Consider the following 15,114-nt stretch of genomic DNA (forward strand, 5'->3'; position numbering starts at 1 on the left):
ACATAAATTTTGAAGGCTGTCTATATGGTAACCAACTACAAACTACTAATGAGCACTTACCTGTTCTCCTAGATTCTGCCCAAGTCTCAATGCCACATTTCTGGTGGTGAACTCAGCATCAGGACTGGGAATATGTAGCAGAGCCTGTTGTAACGCTGCAGCCTGGTTGTGCTCCACAACAGACACAGCTGGCACCTGGGACTCGGAATGACAAGCATCCACCACAACCTGTACCTTCGCATGGCCCACCGTCGTCAGCATCAACTTACACACCTTCAGAACAGTCAGGTATGCAGCTCTGAAAACGAATCCATATCATAAAATATCTGAGAATATCATCAAATACAGAACATGTAAAATGTCAAATATTATGTCTCAGATTATATGGCGATTAGGAACAATCAAACCAGATGTTGATATTATCATCCAATTTTAACAGTGAATTTGTCATTACAAAGCATAGAATGAGTGCCTGACAAATCACCTCCAGTACATACATCTAGTTTCACTTATGGGTAATATTCAAATGATCTGTTAAATACCTTCGCGTTGGCAGGTCAGCATTTGGCAAAAAGTTGTTCTTGGTCAGCATGTTGATGGAAAGCTGAACACCTCCGCTCCTCACAAAGTTCAACTACAATTGAGGACAAAACCAACAATGATACAACATTCAAAACATGTCTCAAACACAGTTAGTCCTAACTTGAAATAAAACACAAATTACCAGAATATGCTAATAGACCAACGAAAATAACTTCCTCAGTTCAGCAATCCTTACAAAGAGATGACGTCAATGTAGGTTTGATTCACCTTATCTACAGATATCTAAAACTGTACTGACCTGAAACTCAAAAGCCTCTTCAACCAATGGATCCACTGCGGGCATCAGCAAACTGTAAGCAGTCTGGAAAAGAACAGAAACGATTGATTTCAAGTTTACTTCAACATCAACATGATCAAGTATTTCTAAACCGAGAAAGAGTATCTAGAATGTACTTCTATAAACTATTAACAGAGCTTGTCAAGCTGCAAATAACACAACGTTCTTCACAAAAGTTTCAAAACTAACACCATACACACATATATGCGTTGATCAGAAACATAAGGTGAACATATATGTAGATTTAGGAAGCTTTTCTTACCTCAATATTATAGAGCACTTGAGTAGGAGAAGAATTGAAGAACAATGCTTCAAGGGTTACTGCCACAGTTCCATCAGCCTTGGCATTTTCAGAACAAATTGCTCGGAATTTCTGAACAGTCGTCCCATCTGCAGTGTAAAATAGTGATAAGAAATGTGCACAATAAGGGATACTGTTAAACAATGGTTAAATGTGAATTGTGTATTTATTTAATTATTTGTTCGTTTGTTTATTCATATGTGACTTTTTTGTGTGTGTTGATAGAGGTACTGTGTGCACACCATTTTTCACGCTTACACCTCTACAAACGTGAAAGAAATGTGGAAATCAAATCTTGACTTAAAGAAGACATCAACATACCAGCTGGCATCAGCTTTAGTACTGCTCTGGCTGTATCTCGTAGTTTTGGTACTTGCAGCTGACCACCCAGGTCAGACAGTTGGAAGAGAAACTGAGCATATCGAGGGTCTTGAGCCATCAGCTGGAACACAACAGCATACCGTACATCACACAATAACCATGTCACCCATATCACATACATACAGGGGCTGCTCCTAATCTACTAACAATGACAGCTGCTTAGTTCTGTCGTACATTGTTTTAACACACTAACCACAGTAAATAACATTCAGACAAAGTACCATCAAAGCATTCCATAAAGATGTATGTACAATAACTGCAAGTATTTCTCTGCTGGACTATTGCTTCAGGAAAGAAGCTCTAGGTGCTTGAAATCACACACTGACTAGATGAAAGAACGAGGGGCACTGACTTCCGTCATCATTTAAAATAGCGATTGCTAAAAAGAGTAAGGCATGGTACTAACACAAGGCACGCATTAATCAAAATATCTACAACTGTTGCATTTTCATTTAGCAAGTCTTCAAGTAAAAGACACCTTCATTAAAAATATTCACCAAATGGTTCAAAATAACATGAATCATCATATCTCAAACAAAGTAAGATTTTATCAAATTACATTGACATATCAATGTGTAATGTTTCAATGTACTGCCACCTTGGTTCATTCTTTTCCTGAGGAGCCATTTGGCTCTTGCATGAAAGAAATAGGAGCCAAAATGGTTTTCCTAGGAGCCAAAACAACTGACATTTTAACATTAAACATTTCTGCTCAGATAAGTGGTAATAATGACAACTGCTAACTGTTCAGGCTTTTATTTTCCCGAGACAATGAAAGTCATGTGACATAGCACAAACTAATCTAAGCTCAACCGAACACCTGTTTTCTATCAATATGAACTTATTTTAATTCTTTTACAATGGCAGATTATAACATGTCGGATAGATAAATTCCTTGTAGCAGTACCACTCGGGGTCAAAAGTACCCCTCTTGATACTGCTACAACTTATATCAATGAAACCTCAGAAACAAGAGATAAGAACTGACCACTCCTGGCAGGCTGTTTTCGGCCTCCACATTGGGTCCATCATAGGCGTTGTGAGGCGACCCAACAGAGCTGTCCGAGCTGCTGTCTGGACTTGAGGGCATGTTGCTCCCAACTTGAACCAGCTTGGCTGTTACAGTCTGCAACACATCATACAAGGAAATCATGAGACAATTACCGTAAATGCAGAGATTTATTTATGATTTCAAGCTAAATGCCTACTAAAAGAACCATTAATTTGTTCAGAACTGTGATTTTTCTAAAGTTCATGTTTACCAAATATCAGAGACATTTTATCTTGACATTAAATGCAGTAATGTGAAGTTGAGCATGCAAGCATCTTCTTTCTACTGGTCCTGCCATCAGTGACATGTCATCACTGCCAACCATAACATCACGTGGTATGTAAAACTATTTAAGCATGAATTGGAAACTTTTAATTGACACTTGCTGCAGACTTTGGGCCAAATATTGCCCTCTAAAAAGGTCCAGATAAATTCCAGTACTTATCAGTGTATTTGTTTATATTTCTTTTTGACAGTATTCCAGCCAAATGTTGTTGACATCAAGGAATGTGCGAAAACATAAGAATGACACATTTAAAAAAAACCTTCTTGTCTTGTGAACGGTTAACTCAAAGAAAGATATATGTTGATCATCTTGGTAGAAAAACAAGCGGCTGCCTTTTGTAATGTTGTGTATAACAATATATTTATTTGCTCATAAATCATCATGAAAAGGCGTCTAACATGTCTAAGGGGTGAGGAGTTCTAAATGAGTTCTAAAGTTTTCGGAGCCCTGTTAGGTAGCTATGCAACCACAGTGTAGGCCAGTTAGTTTGGAGAAGGGCCAGTAACTTTAAAAAGGAGCAAGCCCTGCTGGCTACATACAAATTTGTTATTAAATCTACCCCTGATCTAGTTAAGAGTTTGAACAATATGGAAGACAAGTTCCTATATCATCCAATCCAAAATACTTTACATTGGCTTACTAGTAACAAATAACAAGGATATTCTTCTATTCAAAGAATCAACTCACCATCTTGTCTCGAAGTGGAATCTGTGAAATCAGTTTCTTGTCTTCACTTGGATCCAGCTGTTCACCATTGACATAGAGATCTACTTTGATGTTGTTTGCATTGGCCTTGACTCTTGATAAGATATATCTCCGTAATGAGCCAACTGTATCATTGCTGTGAGACCATACCTCCAGATCTTCAACTTGTCTCCCCTGATTGGGGAACCTAACTTTTAGAGTTACTAGTTTGCCACGACATGCTCTACAAAAAACACACACCACATACAATGTTAGAGTATGTTCAGGAATACATATGAATGTGATTATGGAAACAAAGCTGTCTGTGCGGATAGCCCATCTTCTCTATCATAACTAGTGTTTGAAATTAAGTCTTGAAACTCAAGGGGTCTTGTCATGACCCAAATGTTAAAAGTTAAGAATTTAGAGCATTAACAGATTCGAATACCAGAGCAGCAAACTTTAAGAACCCCAATTAATTTGAACACTGAATATCTATGCTCAATCACAGTTGACACCCATTAAGCAGTGTTAAGATCGCTCTCTGAAACAGTGCCCAGGACTTCAAATAAAATGACGTACCTGCTGAGAGGAAGAATGGTGCGTTCCTCCCCATAAGCTTCATCACACTCTGCCACATACTCCTTTAACACTGTGAGTATCCTCACCATGCGTATTGTCTCCTGCATCACCCTACTGGTGCTATCAGCATCCTTCTCCAACACACTCACTGTGTCAAACGAGGCTTTTAGTCTATCAACACATGATTGTATAAAGTCCTCATGAATCTCAATTTGATTCTGTTGTAACCTTGGCCCAAGGTTGGTAAAAATGTCTTTCAAAAGAGCAATTGCTTTTTCAGCAACTTCATCTGGACTCCAGAGCACAACCTAAATGAAGAGAGAACTGTTAACATCAACAGCAGCAACAACTCCACCCTGTTTCTTCAACCTCAGAGCCCCACTTAAAACACTTATCACAAGTCCTTCATGCAAGGAAAGAAGGAAGATGGAGAAGGGGGGAGAGAAGAGGGAGAAGAACCTTATTGCAAAATACCAGTTTGCCATTCTATTTACTGCCATGCACATGAAGGATACTGTAGGAGGATACTGACAAAGAATGCACATATGTATGAGTTTCCTATTCACATTCTTGATTGTTCATCAACTGCTTTTTCAAACACTCAATCCTGACAAATTTCCATCTGATACCACTATGTAACATACCCGCCACATGTAATCCAGTCCTATCAACTCCAGGTCATCCATCATGTGACCTCCTCTTCGTTTGGCAATCAGCTTGTTTTCCTTCAGATTTACTTGCTTGAAAAATCTTTCAAAACAGCTGAAAGCAAGTATATGCTTAATCAGAACATCAAAACATATAATCACTTGTTACCTTGTTGAGAAATAAATAATAATCTCATATTACCTATGTCATTTGTTTCATAGATCATTGAAATTCATTGTTGATTGCTGAATAGTAGTTAAAGATATTCAACTGATAGCACTTACTTCATTCCATTTTCTGTGAGCAGTGCTGGGTCAAGCTGTAGAATGTTCCTCTCAAAGAAATCTCTTGTGATTTCTGGGTCCAGATCTGGTTCTTCTCCCATCAACTGAAATTATACACGCTCATCAAAAGTCATCAGGGGACCACTCCTAATTCATGAAAAGGCACCAGTTCAACACTAGACTAACAGACGGATGGACATGCTGATCGCTATATCACATTTTTCAAACAGGGGATAACAATGAGTATTTGTATGTGAATATGTGTTTAATTGAGCCATTTTTTTTCACCAGATATAACTGTCTGATAAAAACAATTTCACCTAGGAAACTTATTGTTTCTCAGTTTGGTTTTGAGAAAATGCAATCAAACCCGCAACAAAGAGTATCTTACTTGGTCAAGTTCTTGTAAAACAGTACAATGACTATTGACTTACCTTTGCAAACCATTTGAAACATGACTCCCTGTCTGTGATGTAAATTGCATTCTCAGCCAAACAGTGCCAGATCTGACAACAGAAATTAGTATTATTAAATTCAAATGCATTTTTAATCTGTTTCCATCTAACACATTATCCTTATCCAAACAAACTATTTTCAAGTCACATAACTCACCTGTCTTGCTTGGGGTTCACACAACCATAACTGCCCATCTTTCAGCAGGAATCTGAAGAATTAGATAGAGAAACTCATGTCAATAAGTGAACATATCCTGTGCCTTGTGGTCTTAATTTATTTTGATTAATTCTAGAAAAGGAAAACAATCCATAGATAGGTAATATACATAATAATGTTCTCACCTGAGAAATCTAAGTCTTTCTTGCACCTGCATGACATGATTGAATCTTCCATCGGGTAGAATATGAAGAGGCTCCTCTTCTGGATGTTCTGAAAACACGTCGCGATACCATTATTATTTATTTAGGACAGAAACATACACTTTGTTCTAATGTCGAAGAATATTTTTTTCTGAATATCTTATGAATTTTGTCTGGGATTTTGTGATGCCTACTGTGTGAGACACCTAAATTTTGGTTTCTGAATATAGCTGTACGTGAGATCATGTTATATTTGTTTGTTGTTAAATGCCACACTCAGCAATATTCCAGCTATATGAGGGTGGTCTGGAAATAATAAAGTCTGGAAGACAATCCAGTGATTGACATATGAGCATTGATCTACGCAATTGGGATACAATGACATGCATCAACCAAGTCAGCATGTCTGACACCCAATCCCAGAGATCTAGTTCTAAATTGAACTTGATTCATAAAGGCAACATAACTACAAGTGACTGATTTGGGTTTTACGCAGCTTTTAGTAATATTCTGGAGATGTCACGGCAAGGAAACATAAGGTATGAGCTACACACATTGTACCCATGTTAGGAATTGTACCCAGGCCTTTGGCAAGATGAGTGAATACACAGTGACTGATTGTCCGCAGCAATATTACTGCTCTATCACAGCAGTCTGTAAATCATCGAGTCTGGGCCAGACCATCAAGCGATTGACTTCATGAACACTGGGATATGATGACATGCAATCAACCAAGTCATTGAGCCTGACTACAACATCCATTAAGTCGCCTCTTACAACAAGCATAGGTTGCTGGGGACCCATTATATTATAACCTAGAATCCTCAAAGGTTAGTGAACACAATAACCACTAGACTACCCCTCCGACCCACTTTCAACTACAGGAATCAAACATGAATGTTACCTTTGTTATGCTGTCTGGCTTTGTTCATGTATGCAGAGAGATTTTGAGAAACAAGCATGACAATCGAATGTTGATTCTGCAGCTGACCAATGACACTGTTCCTATAGTACATGTGTGGAGACCTCTGTGTGTGGGGGAAGTTCTGTGGAGCTTCAGGGAACAGCTGACATATCTCCCGAATCTGCTTCAGTGACGGCAACACCCACTTGTCATTCTTCAGCTCCTCTACAAACCTGTTGATCCACTGCATTTTCTGAGCATCTCGATCCTACAAAGGAAACAGGACTCTCATGATGTTCACAGAATCTACTTCACATTCAAATTATTGCATAAATTCAAGTGGTTGTAATATTTTTGAGTCTGCAATATTAGCTACTAGTATGAAGCTTGAATTTTGCAAATTTCTTTCGGTCTAGTACACTTAGCTTATGAGAGCCAATATAAAAGAAATTTAACCTTCAATATCAGTGACAACTATTTCAAGAACATTCCAGAGGGCAATTCAGCATACAAACCAAAAATGATGTCACTAAGTTGAATTACCATATGCTAGTCATTGACTGTCCTACTACTGGTATTACAAGATTTTCATCAGTTGTCATACAAAGTAATTGTATGACATAACCACAAGCAAACGACTTAAAAATATATGCAGAAAAAGGCATTTTCTTGAAAATGCATAATGGATAATGAATGACCTTCATTGTGACCTTGACCTTAGACATAGGTCACTAACAACTTTTCCCATTCTACAGCCTGCTCCAAAAATGACGTTAGGGCTGGGACGATTCCAAATTTACGACCCGGGTACACAACCCTTATTACCCTACCCGGGAACCTACAGTGGGTCTCAAGAGATGGGTGCAAAATGTCCATTTGGGATGGTTTGTCCATAGCCCAAAATGTATTGAGATACACATATACACATATGAAGGATCTGGTCATGCATACACTGAAGTTGACTGAAGCTTTATCCTTCCAACATGAAAGTCAGAAGGAATGCATGCATAGTCAGATAGTCAGAAAGAAAGGTAAACATTAGTGACTTGTACTGTTACCATGGAGTTCCAGATTATTTTTGTCATTAAACAATATACCATGTGACTAACCATGGGCCTGGGTAGTCCCGTGGGTACACGCATCCTACTCAGTACCCACCCGACCAGAGTTACCCGTACCAAGTTTCGTTGACCATTAATAAATCCTCCAAGGTACTTTTTAAAATTATGACCTTGAAATGACCTTGAAATGACTGATCAATATGCCAATATCATTTCCCAGGGCTATTTATAAAGGACATTCACATGACAAAGACTACCTGAGATATCAAAGCACCATATGGTTTCAAGAACAAAGTACAGCAGTGGCCGTCAAATTCAGGCCAAAACCATATCCTATTTTCTTGAATATTGTGCGCACTTATTTTTCTAAAAATACAGCTGTGTAGAAGGGGGTGTGCATTATACACACCATAATGAGTTTTGACGTTTTTTTCCCCCAACACAAAGACATTACCGTGAGCATTTAACACCGTAAACACCTTGTCAACAAATCCATACTGAAGTACGCAAATTAATCATGTAATTACAGTCTGGCTATTTTGTATATTGTATATCTGGACTTATGTTTGTAAATTATTTCATTAATTTTATTCAAAATTCCTTTTAATATAGTTTTAAATAATTTCAACGAAATCGTGTGTGATGTGGTCGGTTGATTGCACATATCACACTGTTATTAACAGCAACCACGGTCAGATTACTGCTATTGACACCTCAAACGAACTTTAGTTGACAGAGAATGGATACACATATTATAAATGCCATACTTTGACTCATTAAAAGTCATATTTGTTGTAGTTTGACAATTCAATGCAACATGTTCTCGGGACCACGTACGCGGGAGCATCGACGGTGACTGGTCAAACTGTTCCATGTGAAAAATATAACTGGCAATAGCTATCAGCTACACCAAAGTGCTACGCTTAGGGTCATTATTATTTTAAATATATTTAGTAAAAGCTACAACTAAAATAACAGGATATATTATTCCTGATTAAAAAATTAGTTTCAGATACAATTTTTCCCAATCCTTGCATTAAAATCCTTTAAAGTTATATCATTGGGTAAGTTTTAACCGAATCACCAGCTTAGTTTACGAGAAAATACTCAAGGTTTAATCCCTGCATGTAAAACAATGCCTAGCAGAACAAAAAATACAATGTAAACGGTAAATCAACATGTCTGATGATTTATTATCTCAAATTTCAAATTTGTACTGACCAAGTTTCTTTACCGTTTGTTTACCGGAATTCGCTGAAGGGGTAAGGTGTAATTTTTTTTGCTGTGCAGAATATTTGAATTTTTTTTTTCTCCAAAAATACTGAATCCGCTAGAGGGGAATGCGCATTATACCTTGGTGTCCACTATGCTCAAGAAAATACAGTAATTTACATGGGGCTGTTTAATCAAGCAGGGCCTACCTGAGAGCAGCTGTAATCTAGGATCTTGATATGAGCAGTGAGAGCTTGGTCCATGATCTCTGTGGGGACATCATCACTGTGGGCCAGGTTCCACAGTAGAGTGAGAACCTTGTGGGCCATCACACCTTCCTTGTCATCCTCGGCAAGACGGCGGATCAACTCAAGGAGCTTCTCACGCTGTTTCTTAGTAGCATTATTCCAGCTACCCTGTAAGACAACATCATGTTAGAGATAGAAAACAAACAATGCTTTTGTTAAGCAGTTTTTTCCCAGGATAATTTGGAAAGGCCAGAAACAGAAACAACACTGTTAATTTTTCCTTTATAAACATAAATAAGGCCTAGCCATTTTTCTCTTGTTTTATGGACAAGCTAACCTTGAGTTGTGCTCAAGTTTAAAATAATAAAAACATTGTTTGATTGAAATTATGCTCTCTTAACATTTTCCAATAAAATGTTTTACAAGAAATCAAACTTGTCTCTCCTTACAATTAGACGTTTACCTAAATAGTATTGAATAGCTTCAAACAACCACATATTTGCATCAATCAGCCCTAACTAGACTTTCATGAGTAACTTTGATGTTCTTTATATTATCTTTATCTTGGTAATCAACCATGACATTCAACTGCTTTGAAAATGCAAGATTAGTGAAAAATGGTATCCATCTCTTATCCGTGGAAGAAAGTTTCAAAATATCCTTCTACATTGAACTGACCTGGAAGCACTCAAACAGGTGGTCCAGCTGTTCGGGAGTAAAATCCCACGCCAGTTTGGCCAGCAGGTCATGAACATTCTTCACAATAGCATCATGTTTCCCTGACTGGGCCTCCCACAACCGGTCCAGGTCCTCCATGGTAAGAGCCTTCTCCTTGATCATGAAGCGGAGGATCTTTTCCAACTTCTCCACATACTGGGGCTGATGCAGGCTGTCGCGGAGAACTATTGACAGTACATTGTTCTGCTGAATCCATTCCTGTAGACATGAGAAAATATACACTGTAGCTGACTATAAGTACAAGCAGTGATGGAGGACAAAAATCTTGTACAAATTCAATTGCAGTTACAGAGAATCCTTATAATGTGAAGATGAAAATGGCTGTTAAAGAAAGCTTAATGTTCAGTAAAAGAGCCCTGTTTCATAAAAAGAAATATCAGCATATAAATGTTGTAACAACAAATCCTCCATCACATGTGAATACATTTGGCCGATTTGCAGTAAATTACCAATGTCTCATACCTATGAGTGCTCAGATTACATTGCTTTATTAAACAACAATATTTCTTGTGCAACAAGTGCCATAGTCTTGCAGCTATCTACTCTCAACAAGGTTCTCACAAATTTCTGGCATGGAGTAGGGTCCATGTGACTTTCCATGAGTTATAAACAGCCTCTTTCCATTACGACTTGAAACCAACATGTATCACTACCACAGCCAATATCAGCCCGATGCATTCACAGGTGATGGAGGAATGCTGTGTATACATACCTGTGAAATACTGACAATGAATCCTATCACCCCCATTAATGTCCAGAAACGGTCCATTATTTCAGGTACATGCGTTTGTGATATGACTACACACAAGCAATAATTAACCAAACAAACTTCTGTTCAAAACAACAAGCACTTTGCCCTCTAGTTTCTATGTAAACATTGTAAACTGTCAACTTACAGCCATTTTCTCCGCAGTTAGCCACTCATCCTCCTCTACCTGGGTATGGCGACTAGCATGGAATGACACGTTGGTTATCACCTTGTTCACTTCATTAAGTGCATTCATCTTGCCATTGAACGATGATATCTGCAGCAGTCTGAAACAGAACACAGCAGCATCAGCACTGTCTGAAGAAATTACCAGTCAGCTGTCTACTGTTAAAGGAAGCCTATGCTTGACTGTCAGAAAACTATTTCAAGTCAAGATCTAGATCCTGTAATTAGCAACAGGTTGAAACATTGTCACTGTGAAATAAGAACTATAATTGCAATAATAATAACAATGCAATTTAAGTCGGCAAAACAAAATTTACACCATGCACAATTTGAGTTAGCAGAGCTTGATCTACCCCATACAATTTTTTTTTGGCACACCATGACTTACATCATGTAATTTGAGTTGGCACATCAATAAAGTGGTGTTAAACAGCAAGGGCAGTTTAACATCGAATATTCCACAGAGCATATGAGAAACTTAGAAGAGAATACGCTTCATACCTCAGTATCATCTTGAGTCTAAATATCTCCAGTTCTTTGATTGTCTCATCCTGGTTGGGGAGTCGATACACAAGCTGTTTCAGGGCTTTGATGATTGATGACAGAGCATCATTCTTTGCCTCAGTCTTTGATTCTTTCTTTAGTTCGTCATCAGTCAGTTTATCAAGAAACTTTGGTACGATATCCTGTAAGAAATGTCTACAATAACCAAATATCCAAAGCCACAGATTAAAGGCACAGCCTCAATCTATTCACTTTGGAAACTATACTTAACATTCCTAAAGCAATAGCTCATGTCTAAGGGTTGTTTACAAACTTCCAAGCTTTGCTCAAAAGATGATATGTCAAGCTATGACCTTGATGATGACCTTCACCTTTGACATGACCGGCCAATATGTCAAAAAGACTTTCCCAGGTTTTTATTGGAGATATACATAAGATATCCCTGAAATGTCGACTTGCCACATGCTCTTAAAAACAAACTGTGGCGAATGCAGTCAAATTCAGTTAAAACCATTATTTCAGTCACATCACTGCATGTCAACTTTATGGGAGAGGAAATCTCAAAACAACATACATCTTAAATGTTGAAACCTACCAACAAGGGTAATGTGCTACTCACACCCATGGAACAGTGTATCCACACATTGCTAAGGGAAACCACTCTGTGCAGTGAATGTGATGTCTTAAGGTCACTGAGCCAAACATGTGCCCCTATCTTTTGGTGACAATGAGAAAAGATTCAAAGAAACTTACCACAATGGGCATGAAGTATTTCTGTACAGTGTGTGGTGTCAGTACCTCAGCACACTGTCCAAATGGTCTAAAAAAAGCAAGAAAGTTCATTGATACACATTCAAACATACAAGACAAATTTTTATGATCTGATGAGAAAGAGACATTATATATAATTCTTGTCATGGTACTTACTTAATAAGTGCAGCAATAATTGGTACGGAGAGAGCTGGAGCTTTGATGAATCTGTCCAGAAGAATCTGAAAGCCTTCTAGGCCTCCGAACTTGTTTACCAAGTCAACCAACCAACCCTGAAAAAGAAAGCAAATGTGACTGAATTATCAAATATTTTCAAAAGAAAAGAATACCTGATAATATCTAGAGTCGGGTCTTAGATAAAGGTGTTTGGACACATCTTGCAACATGGCCAAAGCAGACACATTCCAGTAATAAGAGTGGCAATTGGGGTTCTTAGATTTTACGCTATAGATTTTGAATCGAGGGACAATTTATATCTTTAACATTATGAGCGTCTTGACTTTCACGCTTAATTTTGAACATTGCTATTAAACCTACTTTTATGACACATTCAAAAAAAAACCTAATCTATTATCTCAAACAGAATTGAGCGGTCAGACTCGCTGACTTGATTAATGCATGTCATCGTAACCCAATTACGAGGTTCGATGCTCATGATGTCAATCACTGGATTAACTGGACCAGACACAATTATTTACAGGCTGCCATCATTCCACAGTAACATTCTTGTTTAACAAGAAACAAGATATAAATGGCAAGTACCTGTGGTCAAAGGGGGATAATTGTGCATCAAAGGGATAATTGCATCAAATTTTTCAAAGATTATCAATAATGAATGTGTCAATAATTCCCAAGAGCCTTACCCTTGGAGTTCTTGGGTCTGGAGGTCTTGCAAACAGAGATTCCTCCGATGGTTGGGTTCCAGCTGGTACACTCTCTGATGGCCGAGTTCCATTGTAAGTGTGGAATCTGCACAAATTGATTAAAATCCATGTTATTCAAATAGCTTAATAATATATGCATGTCATCATACATTTTCCCTCTATGCCTTACAAATAGTGTCATGTGCAATGTAGCTCAGCTGAGTATCTAGTTAACAGTTCAAAATGTCAACAAAGACAGACACTTCGGTGATTTGTGACGTAGAATGGTTAATGGGGTTTTGAGTGTGTCATAAGATAGATTTTATGTGGACTAGTAAGGGATAGTAGACACAAATTTGAATATTTTGACATCCACTTGGTGCATGTAAACATAAATATTAAATTGCATTTTTCAATCTTAGGTTGCACTTGTGCATGATTTATACAGCTATATCAAGCCATGACAACTGTGTGTCAGGACAATGAGGGAAGAAAGTCAAAAGTGATGCAGGTATGAGACCTTAACCACATTGCTGAAACCAAGTTATGGTTTGGTGCTGACTAAAGATGACAGTAAGACAAATCTGGGATTTGAACCCATGGTCATCTGATTCTGACATTACTCTCTACACAGCATTTAGTGATGTTTTACACATGTACCTACGAATACAGTTCCAGGAACATTTCTGTTACATTAAGAAAGTGATTTGTTTGCTTGTTGTTTAACACCACACTCAGCAATATTCCAGCTATATGACAGCGGTCTGTAAATAATCGAGTTTGGACAGGACAATGCAGGGATTCACATAATGAGCATCAATCTAAGCAATTGGGATACGATGACATGTAGCAACCAAGGCAGCAACCCTGACCACCTGATCCCCGTAGTCGCCTCCTACAGCAAGCATAGTCGCCTTTCACGGCAAGCATGAGTTGCTGAAGACCTATTCTAACCTGGACCTTCATGGGTAATCAAGATTGTGAACACTATGACTTACTTGCACTGGGGGCTGAAAACCATGGCCAGAAGATCCAAGAGAGGAAACCAGTCTTGTGATAATTTAGCCACACAGAGTTCTATTAGTTTCTCAGCATTTTTCAAAATACATTTCTGAAGAAAAGAAAGGAAATGTCAATTAAAACTGATCAAATTATTAATTTGACAAATATATCTTCAATTAAATCAGGACTATTTGGAAATGTACTTTATGACATTCATCACAAATAATATAGTATTTCTATCTAAATATTGGTAAACATAAAATGTCGAAACAAAATTATAGTAACATTCAAAATATCAAAATATTGCACTCGTACTTACATGTATCTCATATTTCCATCCACTGACAGCTTCATCTGTGAGAATCTTTGTGAAAGATATTGTAAGACCCTCACGAAAGAATCTTTGACAAGCCTCACTTCTTACATCCAATCCTGAAAGAATGGAAACAGTAACTGAGTAAGTGAAGGTATTAAATCATGAGGCCCTTTTTAAGCAATATTACCATTAAACTACAACAGGAGACAACAGTCTCTTACTTACCTTTAAAGCAGACAGCAATACTCAATGTAAATCAGTGGTCAGTAAATATTCATGGTGGGACAAGACAGAGTCTGTTTACACCCAACAATGGAGACCGACAATCAGCAAAGTCATCATGCAAGAATGCTCAATCCTCTTTCACAAGCTTCAAGACAAGCAGGGGATACTGAGGACCTTTTTACCCAATTGCAGATAAGTCTGGGTGGGACTCCATGAATTGGCTTTACCCATTTTATCTATTTTGTGAATCAACCATGGATCTTCAGACAACATTCCCATAAGTCTACCCAACAAGAAAATTAACGATGAAATCTAGAATTAAGATAAAAAAAATATTTTACTGAGCTTCATTTTGACAGAACTGTCCACTCTAAAAGCTTAAACTGATGTCTTTTCTTGTGTATGAAGTGCACTTAAGTATTAT

General features: G+C 37.8%; 1 protein-coding gene across 1 annotated transcript in view; it reads right to left on the bottom strand.

Annotated features, from left to right (window-relative positions):
* LOC139447599 (ubiquitin carboxyl-terminal hydrolase 9X-like) overlaps positions 1-15,114 on the bottom strand; it is a 53,568-nt gene that overhangs the window by 27,351 nt on the left and 11,103 nt on the right. The window contains exons 3-25 of the mRNA XM_071229005.1: positions 14,469-14,581; positions 14,146-14,258; positions 13,148-13,253; positions 12,441-12,556; positions 12,267-12,333; positions 11,511-11,695; positions 10,972-11,110; positions 10,016-10,273; positions 9,299-9,505; positions 6,817-7,084; positions 5,895-5,982; positions 5,710-5,761; positions 5,532-5,603; positions 5,098-5,201; positions 4,810-4,927; positions 4,166-4,473; positions 3,587-3,827; positions 2,551-2,688; positions 1,503-1,623; positions 1,143-1,270; positions 842-904; positions 543-634; positions 61-298 (exon numbers count right to left, since the gene is read on the bottom strand). Of these exons, the coding sequence (XP_071085106.1) occupies positions 61-298; positions 543-634; positions 842-904; positions 1,143-1,270; positions 1,503-1,623; positions 2,551-2,688; positions 3,587-3,827; positions 4,166-4,473; positions 4,810-4,927; positions 5,098-5,201; positions 5,532-5,603; positions 5,710-5,761; positions 5,895-5,982; positions 6,817-7,084; positions 9,299-9,505; positions 10,016-10,273; positions 10,972-11,110; positions 11,511-11,695; positions 12,267-12,333; positions 12,441-12,556; positions 13,148-13,253; positions 14,146-14,258; positions 14,469-14,581 (3,335 nt within the window). The remainder of the gene's footprint in view (positions 1-60; positions 299-542; positions 635-841; positions 905-1,142; positions 1,271-1,502; positions 1,624-2,550; positions 2,689-3,586; positions 3,828-4,165; positions 4,474-4,809; positions 4,928-5,097; positions 5,202-5,531; positions 5,604-5,709; positions 5,762-5,894; positions 5,983-6,816; positions 7,085-9,298; positions 9,506-10,015; positions 10,274-10,971; positions 11,111-11,510; positions 11,696-12,266; positions 12,334-12,440; positions 12,557-13,147; positions 13,254-14,145; positions 14,259-14,468; positions 14,582-15,114) is intronic.

The sequence above is a fragment of the Haliotis cracherodii genome, unplaced genomic scaffold (genome assembly GCF_022045235.1).
Source record: "Haliotis cracherodii isolate W230 unplaced genomic scaffold, xgHalCrac1.p SCAF_7, whole genome shotgun sequence".
NCBI lineage: Eukaryota > Metazoa > Mollusca > Gastropoda > Lepetellida > Haliotidae > Haliotis > Haliotis cracherodii.